We start from the raw sequence: 11,274 nt of genomic DNA, 5'->3' as shown, positions 1-11,274 counted from the left end.
TTTTTTCCTTTCCCTATTTTTGGAATGATGATCAAAAGTTATTTAATGCTTCTCTGCTATGGAACCACAGCCCTGGAAGAGGAATACTGAGAATTTCAGGTGGTTGTGAAGAATTCCTGCAGGCTCCAGGAACAAGAACTCCAGGCTCCAGGTCAGAGTTTTGGTTTTTTTAATCACACTGAGGAATAATTTTGGATGGAGGTAATCACAAAAAATGGGGACAAGTAACTTTGCAGTGCACCAAAAGATTCTTTATTATGATTTTTTTTTTAAAGAATGGAAATATTCACTGGTTTAGATTAATTTGCAATTTTTTTAATTGAGCTTAAATTCCAGTAACGCACAGTAGAGAGAGGGAAAAAAATTAGGGAATAAAAGAGTAGAAATGGAAAAATTTTTAAAGAATAAAAGAGCAGAATAGTTCCTTGTCAGCATGAGTGGGGAGAAGAAAAATCGTGGTGAAGTGACTGGACATTGACTCGGTTCTGCCTGGCAAGTGTGAAGTTTTGTGAAGTTTTTGAAGTTTTTGGTGATTTTTGCCTGTTTTTGGGGAGGGAGGAACCTCCTGCTTTGCCTTTGCCGAGCGTGATTTGCACAGAGCTCATTTCCATGGGTCTGTCCCTGATTTCCATGGGAAATCACTGTACAACAGGACTTCCCTTTTCCTTCCTTCCTCCTCCCAGATGCAAACCTGACTTGGGAAATTATTCTGAAAGATTGACACTTAAATCAGGGTAAAATAGTGGTGGAATTCTGTTCTGTCTGCAGGAGACACTGCTGAGCAGTCTGTGATTTACTGACAGTCACTAGTGGTTCTGCTTTTCAATTAATTGAGATTTTTATTCTTATAAATCATGATTTCTCTGGCCCTGTTTAAGGCAGAACTGAGTGAGCTGGGATTTGAATGGGTAATGCTCCCTTTGTGCCACACACACAGCTGCTGGTACCTGCCACAATGTTCTTTTTACTTCCCTTTTATTGGACAGATTTGACAATTCTTACAAGGCTGGGGAGAGGATTCCTGGATCTATCTCAGGAGCAGCTTAATAAAAAAGGGAAATTACCAGACGTGTTTACAGGGGAGTGGTGTTGGTGACTCACATTGCCAGACTTGAGAGATGGATGTAAAATATAATTTCTGGAGATTCTTTCATTAACTGAATTAATTCTGGCTGATTTTGGGGGCTGAAATGTGCTTCCAGAGAGGATGGAGGTTGCTGCTCTGCTGAGCCCTGTGCTTTCACAGCTCCAGTTCAGAGCTGATTTTGTGCCTGGGGCCACAGAGTGCTCCTAAACAAGATTTTCTCCTTAAAATCCACCTCCTGCGAGGAGCAGGTGAGGCAGGGGGTGGTTTATTGCCTGTCCTGCTCTGGCTGCTGCTCAGAGGGGTTCTGGCAATAATCCCCCGTGTTCAGATCAGGCCTGAACACCAAGATGTAACACTTGGGCACGAAGAAACTGGCCAGGATGCCCAGGGTGGTGGCCAGGATGGTGCAAATCTGCGTGACGGCCCTGAGGACCGTCCTGAGCGTGGTGAAAACCACCACGAAGAAGATGGAGACGACAAAATAGATGAGGGTGGCGAAGGTGATGCCCCTGGCCACGTTGTACCTCCCGGCCGGGGTTTGCACCATGAAGGTGCACAGGAAGCAGGAGAAGGCCAGGCAGCTGTTGTAGCTGTGCAGGAGGGCGAAGGCAGCCCAGGACTGGGTGCCACACACCAGCAGCACCTCGCTGGGCAGGGACTCGTAGTCGGCCACCAGGTAGTCGGGGCCCAGGCGGAGGTGGCACAAGCAGAGCAACGCCTGGGCGAGCATGGAGGCGGCCACCAGCAGCCAAGCCCTGCCCTGGGTCACCCAGCGCAGCAGCCCCGGGGCGCGGCGGGGGAATTCCGTCCGCAGGGCGATCTCCAGGGCCTTGGGCACCAAGGTGGAGAAGCAGCCGTTGAGGCACAGGGCGTAGGAGAGCTGCTGCAGCGAGCAGAGCGCCGCGCCGGGCCTGCCCACGTACAGGCAGCAGCTGAGGCTCTGCAGCAGCAGCCAGAGCAGGGCAAAGAGGCTCCTGGCACCCCCTGCCAGCTGCACCAGGGGAGTCTGCAGGTGCCTGAGGAACAGCAGGGCCGCCGCCGCGCTCAGGGCCGCCGCCAGCGCCGCCAGGCTCAGCAGGGCCAGGGCCAGGGGCTCGTCCCAGAAGAGGAAGCGCTCGCCGCGGTCGTGGCAGCGCGTGCTGCGGGCGGGCGCCCACTGGTGCCGCGGGCACGGGGAGCAGCTGGTGCTGTCTGCAAAGAGAGCCCGCTGAGCTCCTCGCTGGTGGGTCACACGGCTTTGGTGCTGCTCGGGGTGTTGTTTTGCCTCCCTCCAAGGTGTGCTGGAGCTCCCGAGCTTGGGGTAGTTCACCCTCTGTTTTTCCACCCTCATCCCCGAAGGATCCTTGTATTTCTTGCCTCTGTTTGCCTTCCCCAGCCATCCCAGGATTTTATCCTCTGCCTCTCTGCTACTCACACCCCCAGAATTCCATCACACCCTTCTCTCCTAGCTCTGCAGATAAAATATAAATGTTGTCCTCATTCCTTCCCTCTGGGCCCAACAGGGCAGGTCCCCAGTGAAGAGCAGAACAGGGAGGGGACACCTGGCATTGCTTGTGGAGGAGAGCTCCCAGCTCATCACCACCTCAGCCAGGAGACAGAATAACCCAGCCTTTAAATTGCCCAGACCTCACCTGTGCTGCTCCAGGTGTTTTCTGAGCAGTCTGTGCAGTCATAGCAGCAGAGGTTGAATCCTTTTATTCTTCTGAATTGTCCTGGTTGGCAGCGCTTGAAGCACTCGGACGTGGGCTCCTGGCAAAGGCAGGAACTAACATCAGCCAGGAACCTCCAGGAGAACGAATCTCCAACAAACCAGGAGGAACTGTGCCATTTTTACCTTCTTATCTGCGGTGTGGAACTGGATCTGGGACTTACGGATGTACAGGGACTGGTCATAGTTCCCCACGGGCAGGTGGGTCACGGTGCCGTCCCTCCAGGCCCAGAGGATGAGTTTGTACCCAGTGTTTGTGCCGTGGGATTGATCAAACCTGAAGCTCTGGCCATTCACCTCGAACGGGAGGGTGTTCATGAAGTGCAGCAGCTGGGGAGGAAATGAAATCAAAATCAATTTTGGTACAGTTGTTCTTGTTTGGAGGGTGACAATTCTGCAAGCTGACATCAGCTGTCCCTCGGTGGGCTGAGACTGTGCCAGTCTGGCTGTGACGTGACAAAAACCAAAAAATCTGCCCTCACCTGCCAGGACCTGATGGGTGTTTTGGGACAGCCTTTGGAGGTGCAGCCCAGAGCTCTGTGCAGGGCGTGGGCCACGCTGTACACGGCCATGTGCACCGGCTGCACCGCGGTCACCTCCAGCATGGGCCAGATGTCCCCGAGGGTGACGTTGCCACACTGCTGGCATGGCGTGTCCAGCTCCTCGGCGTCCGTGCTTCGGCTCAGCTCCCAGGACTGCCGGCAGAACTCCTCCTGAGTGACAGAGCGGAAGAGCTCGGCCACATACTCCCGGAAGCCGGGGACCGTCCCCGTTCTCGTGACAAAGCCCAGCACTGTCCCCACGCTCTGGATGTTGGGCGTGGTGGTGGGGATGTCCGACACCATCCAGGCCTCGGTGCCAATCCAGACCTTCTTGCCCAGCCCCATCCTGATGCTGTGCTGCAGCAGGGCCTGGGCTGCCGAGGTCTGCGCGAGCAGCACGATGACGTTGACTTTGGTGCTGTTAATTAATTTAATTGTGTTTTCCAGCTGCGTTTTGGCATTAGGCTCGGTCAGGTCGTCGGGGATGAGCCCCTCGAAGGCGATGCAGATGTTGTTGGTGCTGGCCATGCTCAGGAAGAGGGCCTGGGCCCCCCGGCCGTACTCGTCATCGCTGCCCACCGTGGCGACCCAGTTCCAGCCAAACTGGCTGAGGAGAAGCACCACGGCCTCCACCATGTTCTTGTCGCTGGGCACGGTGCGGTAGAAGGACGGGTACAGCTCCGTGTTGCTCAGGGTCTCACTGCTGGCTCCGTAGCTCACCTGTGGGAGAAATGATCCTCACTTTAAAGAAGTCCAAAGGTTTATTAAAACCTTAGCAGAAATAGAAGACTGAGTAGAGAAAACTTTATGGCACCGGGAGCGGAGGACTTTTGTGACAGGCACAGTTTTCTCTCTCTTGGGATTTTTCATAGAGGAGCACAGAGGAAAGAAAGAGAAAACCATTTGTATTTCTGCTCCTTGTTTCCCCATGTGGAATGTGTTTGCAGAATTGTTTCCGGTGAGGATTGTTTGAGCCTGGTGGCCAATCCAACCCACCTGGGGCTGGACTCTGGAGAGGGAGAATTCTTCCTGCAGAGAGGTGTTACCTGTGGGATGAGGAAGGAGCTGAAGAGCTTGGCCGTGAGCAGGCACAGGTCGGAGGAGTGGGGCCCGATGACGGCGGCGACGCGGGGCTGGTACTCGGTGTAGTCCCGCAGCAGCGCGATGCCCGAGGAGCCGCGGCGGGCGAGGAAGAGGAGGCTGGGCTGAAGGGCCACCAGCGGCTCGGAGCACGAGTCGTGCAGCTCATAACCCAGCTGGAGCCCCGGCAGCACCCGGCTGGAGTTGTTGATCTGCTCGATGGCGAACATCATCCCCAGGGCCCTGATCAGCCCCTTGGGCAGCAACCTGGGGAACAGCACAGCGCCGGTGGCTTCTCCAGGCAGGAAAAAACACTTACCATAAAATTATATATAGAAATATATACAGGGATAGCTGTGTTGGCTCTTCAGGGAGGAAAAATGGTTTATTATGGAAATTATATATAGAAAATAGAAATGTATACAGCGGGCAGCATTGGCTTCTTCAGGAAAGAAATATGGTTTATTATAGAAATTATAGATAGAAATATATAGAAATGTATACAGCAGGCAGCATTGGTTTCTTCAGGGAAGAAAAATGGTTTATTATAGAAATTATAGATAGAAATATATAGAGGGGACAGCTGCATTGGCTCTTCAGGGAGGAAAAATGGTTTATTATAGAAATTATAGATAGAAATATATGGAAATGTATACAGAGGACAGACAGCTGTGTTGGCTTCAGGGAGGAAAAATGATTAATTTTTATTATAGAAATTATATATAGAAATATAAAGAAATATATACAGGGACAGCTGGCATTGGCTCTTCAGGGAGGAAAAATGATTAATTTTTGTTATAGACATTATATTACATTATAGATAATATAGAATATAGAATTATAATATATAAAATATAGAATATAGAATATTAACATATGATATATATAATATATAACATTGACATATATAATATATTAACATATATATTTATAATACCTATATATGTATAATACATATAAACATATGTTCTGTAATACACATAATAATATTTTCCTTCTATCATAATTTTGAACTATTTCCATTTCGGGACCAGCTCCCCGGTTTCCCGTCCCCCCCGATGGCGGCGCTGACCTCGGGCAGAGCAGGCGGGCGGGCTCGGAGCGCGCCGCGGGGCTCGGGGCGGCCGTGCCCAGGGGGAAGAGGCCGCCCAGGCTGAAATGGCCGGGCCGGCGGAGCAGCGCGGGCAGGCACGGGCGCGGCGCGGCGGCGGAGCGGCAGCAGCGCGGCCCCGGACACGGCCACGGCCAGGGACACGGACACGGACACGGCCCCGGCCACGGACACAGCCACAGCCACAGCCACGGCCACGGCCAGGGCCGCATGGTGCGGGATGGAAAATGGCGGGAAAAATGGGGGAAAAAATGGAGGGGAAATGGGGAAAAGATGGGGAAAAAATTGGGGGAAAATCTGGGGAAAATATGAGGGAAATCTGGGGGGAAATATGGGGGAAATATGAGGGAAATCTGGGGAAAAGGAAATGGGAAATATATGGGGAAAAGCTGGGAAAAAAAAAGGGGGGAAAATATGAGGGAAATCTGGGGAAAAAATATGGGGAAAATATGAGGGAAATCTGGGGAAAAGGAAATGGGAAATATATGGGGAAAAGCTGGGGGAAACAATGGGGGGAAAATATGAGGGAAATCTGGGGAAAAAATATGGGGGAAATATGAGGGAAATCTGGGGAAAAGGAAATGGGAAATATATGGGGGAAAGCTGGGAAAAAAATGGGGGGAAAATATGAGGGAAATATGAGGGAAATCTGGGGAAAAAATATGGGGGAAATATGAGGGAAAACTGGGGAAAAGGAAATGGGAAATATATGGAGGAAAGCTGGAAAAAAAATGGGGGAAAAATCGGGGGAAAATAATGGGGGGAAAATGGGAAATATATGGGGGAAAGCTGGGGAAAAAATTGGGGAAAAATCTGCGAAAAAATCTAGGGAAATCTGGGGAAAATAAGGGGGGGGAAACGGGAAATATATGGGGAAAAGCTGAGAAAAAAATTGGGGGAAAATATGAGGAAAATCAGGGGAAAAAATCTGGGGAAAAAATCTGGGAAAAGCTGGGAAAAAAATCTAGGAAAAATCTGGGGAAAACCTGTGAAATATCTGGGGAAATCTGAGGGGAAAAATGGGGGAAATCTGGGGAAAAACTGGGGGGAAAAGCTGGGAAATATCTGGGAAAAATCTGGAAAACAAATCTGGGGAAAAGTCTGGAAAAAAAATCTGGGAAATATCTGGGGAAAAAGCTGGGAAAAATCTGGGGAAAAACCTGGGGGAAATCCTTTCCTCTGGGAGAGGAGACAGAACTCAGGTGCCCCGCGCTGGGAAAAGATTTACACAGCGAGAATTTGGATTTGTTTTTTAAATTTGAGGTCACTTCATCCTGGAAATACCCAAATCAGGGAGGCGGTGCAGGCAAAGATCAGGCAGCTGCATTTTGAGGGGAAAATATGGGAAAAAAAATGGGGAAAATCTGGGAAATTCAATTTCCTGCATTTTTCACTGTATCAAAAAAGTGATTTTGCTGCCAAAGTGATGCTCCAAGGCTGGAATATTTTCCTTGCAGGAAGAAAAGCAGATACAGAGACCTAAAACCTGTGTTTTTTGACTTTTTTTAATCATCCTTTCCCTTTATTGGACTATTTCAGTGGCAGCTTTAACTAGAAAACTTTAAAAAATAAATTCGAAACATAATCCTGAATTTTGAACAAATTAATCTTCAATACTGGTAATTATAAATATTAATTTATCTCATAAGAGGAATAGTTAGAACAAGTGGGACAAGGGACAAAAAGTTGGTTTTGGTTTTATTTTTTTTTTTTGTGGTCATACCATCATTTCTAGAGATCTAAACCCATTTTCTTCCCTTGAAATTAAGGAAAAATTTGACATACCATCATTTCTAGATATCAAGACCAGATTTTTTTCCCCTTATTTGATTTATTTGAAGGCATTTAATTCACTGCACAGGTGAAAATCAGCTGGCCTGATCTCCAGGAAAATTAAACAGATTTTTTTCAGGGGGAAAAAAAAAAAATCAGAGTAAGTGTAAGTGGTGTTCCTTCCCAGCACACCCCCAGAGTGTGACCCCACAAAGGACACTCCCCAAAAATCACATTTTTCACATCATTTAATGTCCAGTGAGTCCAGTCTCCATGAGGTAATAGTGATAGCCTGAATTTTTCAGTGTTCCAGCAGGCAAAAAATAAAAACAAAAAAACAAGCAGCCTCCAGGATTTCCCTGCAATCCTGGGCTGACCCTGCAGTGCTTTTCCAGCTTCCCAAAAAAGAAATCCAGTAAATTCCCCCAGCAAATCCCATCTGACATCCTTTGGCTCTTCCTCCAAAATCTGAGATTTACAGTACAAGTGTGGATTTTCCCCTCAGAGAGGCAGAAAAATCCTTTTTGTAGGCATTTAACACATTGATAAAATTAAAAATAAAAACACAGCAACGCAACTGGGAAGCAAACAGCTCCAGGCTTGGTTGGACAGAGGGGATTGTGCAGCATAAATGAAATTTTGCTGCACATCCCAAGTGCAAAAATCGTGGATTTAACAGGGATGGTGCTGCTGGGTGGATCCCTGCTCCAGGAACTTTTTTCTCTCCCATCCAAAAATAAATCTCTTAGCAGCTAATCCTAACGGGAAGGGTTTTCTTTCTAACTGTAGAGCTCGTCCTAATGTGGATTTTATTTTCTGACTGTACAGATGTAAAAAAAAAAGTGTAAAAAGAAAAACTATTCCATGTTTATAAAGTGGAATAACTTGGCCAACTCGTCAGCTCCAGGCTGGAAAGAAAAAGTGGAAATAACCAAATAATAAATGGAGAATGAACCAGAGAGGCTTGTGCCTGTGCAAAAATATTATTTTCAGCCATTAGGGCAGGTTGTGCTGCACAAAGAGGTCCTGGGTGATGCTGAAAACTTGGAATAAAAAAAAAAAAAATCAACCCCTTAGCAACCCATCCTAATGTGGATTTTTTTTCTAACTGTAGAGATGTAAGTAAAGAACCAATCCACATTTATAAAGTGGAATAGTTTGTCCAACTGCTCAGCTCTGGGCTGCAAAGAAAAAGTGGAAATAACCATGGACAGAGAACCAGAAACTTGTGCAAAAATGTCATTTTCAGCCATCAGGGCAGGTTGTGCTGCACAAAGATGATGCTGAAAACTGGGAATAAAAAAAATCAACCCTTAGCAGCCCATCCTAATGTGGAATTCTTTTTGTACTGCAGAGCTCTACACACAAACTGACACGTGTAAAAAAGAACCGGTGGTCCACGTTTATAAAGTGGAATCGTTTGGCCAACTCCTCAGCTCCAGGCTGCAACGGAAAAGTGGAAATAACCACGGACAAAGGCTCGTGTTGTGCAAAACTGTCATTTTGAGCCGTCAGGGCAGGTCGAGCAGCTTGTGCTCGGCGAAGAGCTCCTGGGTGATGCCGTACACGTCGCCGATGTAGGGGATGGCCTCCCCCAGCATGGCCACGGCCTCCTCGGCCGAGCCCACGTTCATGATCTCCAGGAAGGCATCGCGGGACGGCAGCGCGCAGAAAGCCACGGTGGCCGCCTTGCGGACCACCCAGGGGTGGTGCTCGGCCAGCGAGGCGTTGTAGGCGTCGGTGCAGAGCACGGAGGTGCGCGGCTCCCCGGAGCGCAGCCCCTCCAGGAAGAGCTGCAGCCAGCGCAGGGCGCGGTGCAGCCGCAGCACCGTGCGGCAGCCGGAGTCGGGCCGCGCCCGCAGCGCCGCCGGCCCCGCCGCCAGCTCGTGCTGCACCAGCGACTGCAGCGACACGAAGCGGTGCTGCTGGCGGTGAGCCTCCAGCAGGGCCACCTTGGCCACCGCGTCCTTGGAGATGAAGGAGAAGACGGCGCCCAGGCTCTGCAGGAAGCTGAGGGAAAAGGGGAGCTGGGTTAGGTGGGTGAGCGGCGGGAAGAAAACCACCCCAAAGGGCGGGAAAACAAAGGCGCCTCAGGGGTGCAAAGCGTCTGAGGGGGGGAAAGAGAACCCTGCCAAACCCCTGCCAAAAACAGAGCTGAGGGGGGAAAAGAGAACACTAAAAACACAGGGGTGAAAAGGCAACCCTCAAAAAACAGCTGAGGGGGGAAAAGAGAACTCTGCCAAAAAAACAGCTGAGGGGTGAAAAGAGAACCCCAGAAGAGCATCTGAGGGGGGGAAAAGAGAACCCTGCCAAACCCCTGCCAAAAAAACAGCTGAGGGGGGGAAAAGAGAACACTAAAAACACAGGGGTGAAAAGGTAACCCTCAAAAAACAGCTGAGGGGGGAAAAGAGAACCCCAAAAGAGCATCTGAGGGGGTGAAAAGAGAACCCTGCCAAAAAACAGCTGAGGGGTGAAAAGAGAACCCTAAAAACACCTGAGGGGTGAAAAGACAACCCTCAAAAAACAGCTGAGGGGGGAAAAGAGAACTCTGCCAAAAAAACAGCTGAGGGGGGAAAAGAGAACACTAAAAACACCTGAGGGGGGGAAAAGGCAACCCTCAAAAAACAGCTGAGCGGGGAAAAGAGAAACCTAAAAACACCTGAGGGGGGAAAAGAGAACCCTGCCAAAAGAACAGCTGAGGGGTGAAAAGAGAACCCCAGAAGAGCATCTGAGGGGGGGAAAAGAGAACCTTCCCCTGAGGGGGGAAAAGGGAACCCAAAAAGCACCTGAGGGAGGAAAAAAAGAACCCTGCTAGAAAAACAGCTGAGGGGTGAAAAGAGAACCCCAAAGCACCTGAGGGGTGCTGCTGGCGGTGAGCCTCCAGCAGAGCCACCTTGGTCACCACGTCCTTGGAGATGAAGGAGAAGACGGCGCCCAGGCTCTGCAGGAAGCTGAGGGAAATGGGGAGAAATGGGGAGGTGGGTTAGGTGGGGGAAAAAAACACCCTGAAGGGTGGGAAAATGAAGGCAAAAGCACCTCAGGGGTGAAAAGCATCTGAGGGGGCTGAAGACAGAACCCTGCCAAAAAATCTGATAGGGGGAAAAGAGAACCCAAAAAAAAAAAAAAACAACACATGAGGGAGGAAACAAGAATCCAAAAAAATACATGAGGGGGAAAAGAGAACCCAAAAAAACACATGAGGGAGGAAAAGAGAATCCAAAAAAACACATGAGGGGGGGAAAAGAGAACCCAACAAACCACAAACACAGAACGCACTGTGTTGTAAGGGACCTTAAAGCTCCCAACACCTTCACTGCCCCAGGCTGCTCCAAGCTGGCCCTGGACACTTGCAGGGATGGAGAACCCACAGCTCCTCTGGGAAACACATCCCAGCACTTCCCCACCCTCCCAGGGCAGAATTCGTTCCCAAAATCCAACCTAAACTCAATCTCTGCCAGTGTGGATCCATCCCCCCTTGTCCTTTAAATAGTTTTGTCACTCTCTCCCGTCAGCTCCGGTGCTAGAAAGGGCTCGTTCAAATGGGTTAAACTGGAGAAACTGCCGTGAACTCCTAAAATACAGCAGTGAAAACACGATGTGGCGTAAAGCTCTGTGCGACAGATCTCCCTCAGGAAGTGGCTGGGATTTTTTCCTCATACTCCCTCCGTCGGTGTGAAGTCATCGCGTCCTGCCCTGTCACCGCATCCTTCTGCCCACAGATGGGTCGCGGCCACTCACCGGATGAGCCCCCGCCAGCCGCTCAGGTAAGGCTCCAGCAGCACCTCCCGCTGCTCCGTCACGCACCTCCGGAAGGCGTCCAGAACCTCCCTGAGGCTGAAGGGGCCCGCGGCCGCCGCCGCCGCCATCGCCGCGCGGCGCCGCCTCCTCTTCCTCCTCCTCCTTCCTCATCCCGCACCGCCCTCTCGGCCAATCAGCGCCCCGTCCGTCACCCGCCGCGCCCCGAGGGCCAATC

At 50.2% G+C, this 11,274-nt stretch overlaps 2 protein-coding genes across 2 annotated transcripts; both read right to left on the bottom strand.

The window, feature by feature from the left end:
• Nucleotides 1–835: 835 nt before the first annotated feature.
• Nucleotides 836–5,740, bottom strand: TAS1R3 (taste 1 receptor member 3). The gene is made up of 6 exons (XM_021529880.3): nucleotides 5,490–5,740; nucleotides 4,384–4,684; nucleotides 3,278–4,057; nucleotides 2,922–3,125; nucleotides 2,719–2,836; nucleotides 836–2,278 (listed from the first exon to the last, which is right to left on the bottom strand). Exons 1-6 carry the CDS (start codon nucleotides 5,738–5,740, stop codon nucleotides 1,353–1,355), a joined length of 2,580 nt encoding a protein of 859 aa, XP_021385555.2. The 3' UTR covers nucleotides 836–1,352.
• Nucleotides 5,741–7,531: 1,791 nt separating this feature from the next.
• CPTP (ceramide-1-phosphate transfer protein) lies at nucleotides 7,532–11,200 on the bottom strand. The gene is made up of 2 exons (XM_021529844.3): nucleotides 11,040–11,200; nucleotides 7,532–9,311 (listed from the first exon to the last, which is right to left on the bottom strand). The coding sequence occupies exons 1-2, from the start codon at nucleotides 11,165–11,167 to the stop codon at nucleotides 8,813–8,815; spliced, it is 627 nt and encodes a 208-aa protein (XP_021385519.1). The 5' UTR covers nucleotides 11,168–11,200; the 3' UTR covers nucleotides 7,532–8,812.
• Nucleotides 11,201–11,274: the final 74 nt, after the last annotated feature.

Source organism: Lonchura striata, chromosome 24, assembly GCF_046129695.1.
Source record: "Lonchura striata isolate bLonStr1 chromosome 24, bLonStr1.mat, whole genome shotgun sequence".
Lineage (NCBI taxonomy): Eukaryota > Metazoa > Chordata > Aves > Passeriformes > Estrildidae > Lonchura > Lonchura striata.
The sequence above is the reverse complement of the archived record's forward strand: the minus strand, read 5'-3'. Positions and strand labels throughout refer to the sequence as shown.

Excerpts from the sequence above, each read along its gene's own strand:
- TAS1R3 (XM_021529880.3), bottom strand. The coding sequence starts at position 5,740 with ATGCGGCCCTGGCCGTGGCCGTGGCTGTGGCTGTGGCTGTGTCCGTGG. Across the intron at positions 2,837-2,921 it reads TCCACACCGCAGATAAGAAG|GAGCCCACGTCCGAGTGCTT; the intron begins GTAAAAATGGCA and ends TGCCTTTGCCAG. Across the intron at positions 2,279-2,718 it reads AAACACCTGGAGCAGCACAG|ACAGCACCAGCTGCTCCCCG; the intron begins GTGAGGTCTGGG and ends CTCTCTTTGCAG.
- CPTP (XM_021529844.3), bottom strand. The coding sequence starts at position 11,167 with ATGGCGGCGGCGGCGGCCGCGGGCCCCTTCAGCCTCAGGGAGGTTCTG. Across the intron at positions 9,312-11,039 it reads GGCTGGCGGGGGCTCATCCG|CTTCCTGCAGAGCCTGGGCG; the intron begins GTGAGTGGCCGC and ends CTTTTCCCTCAG.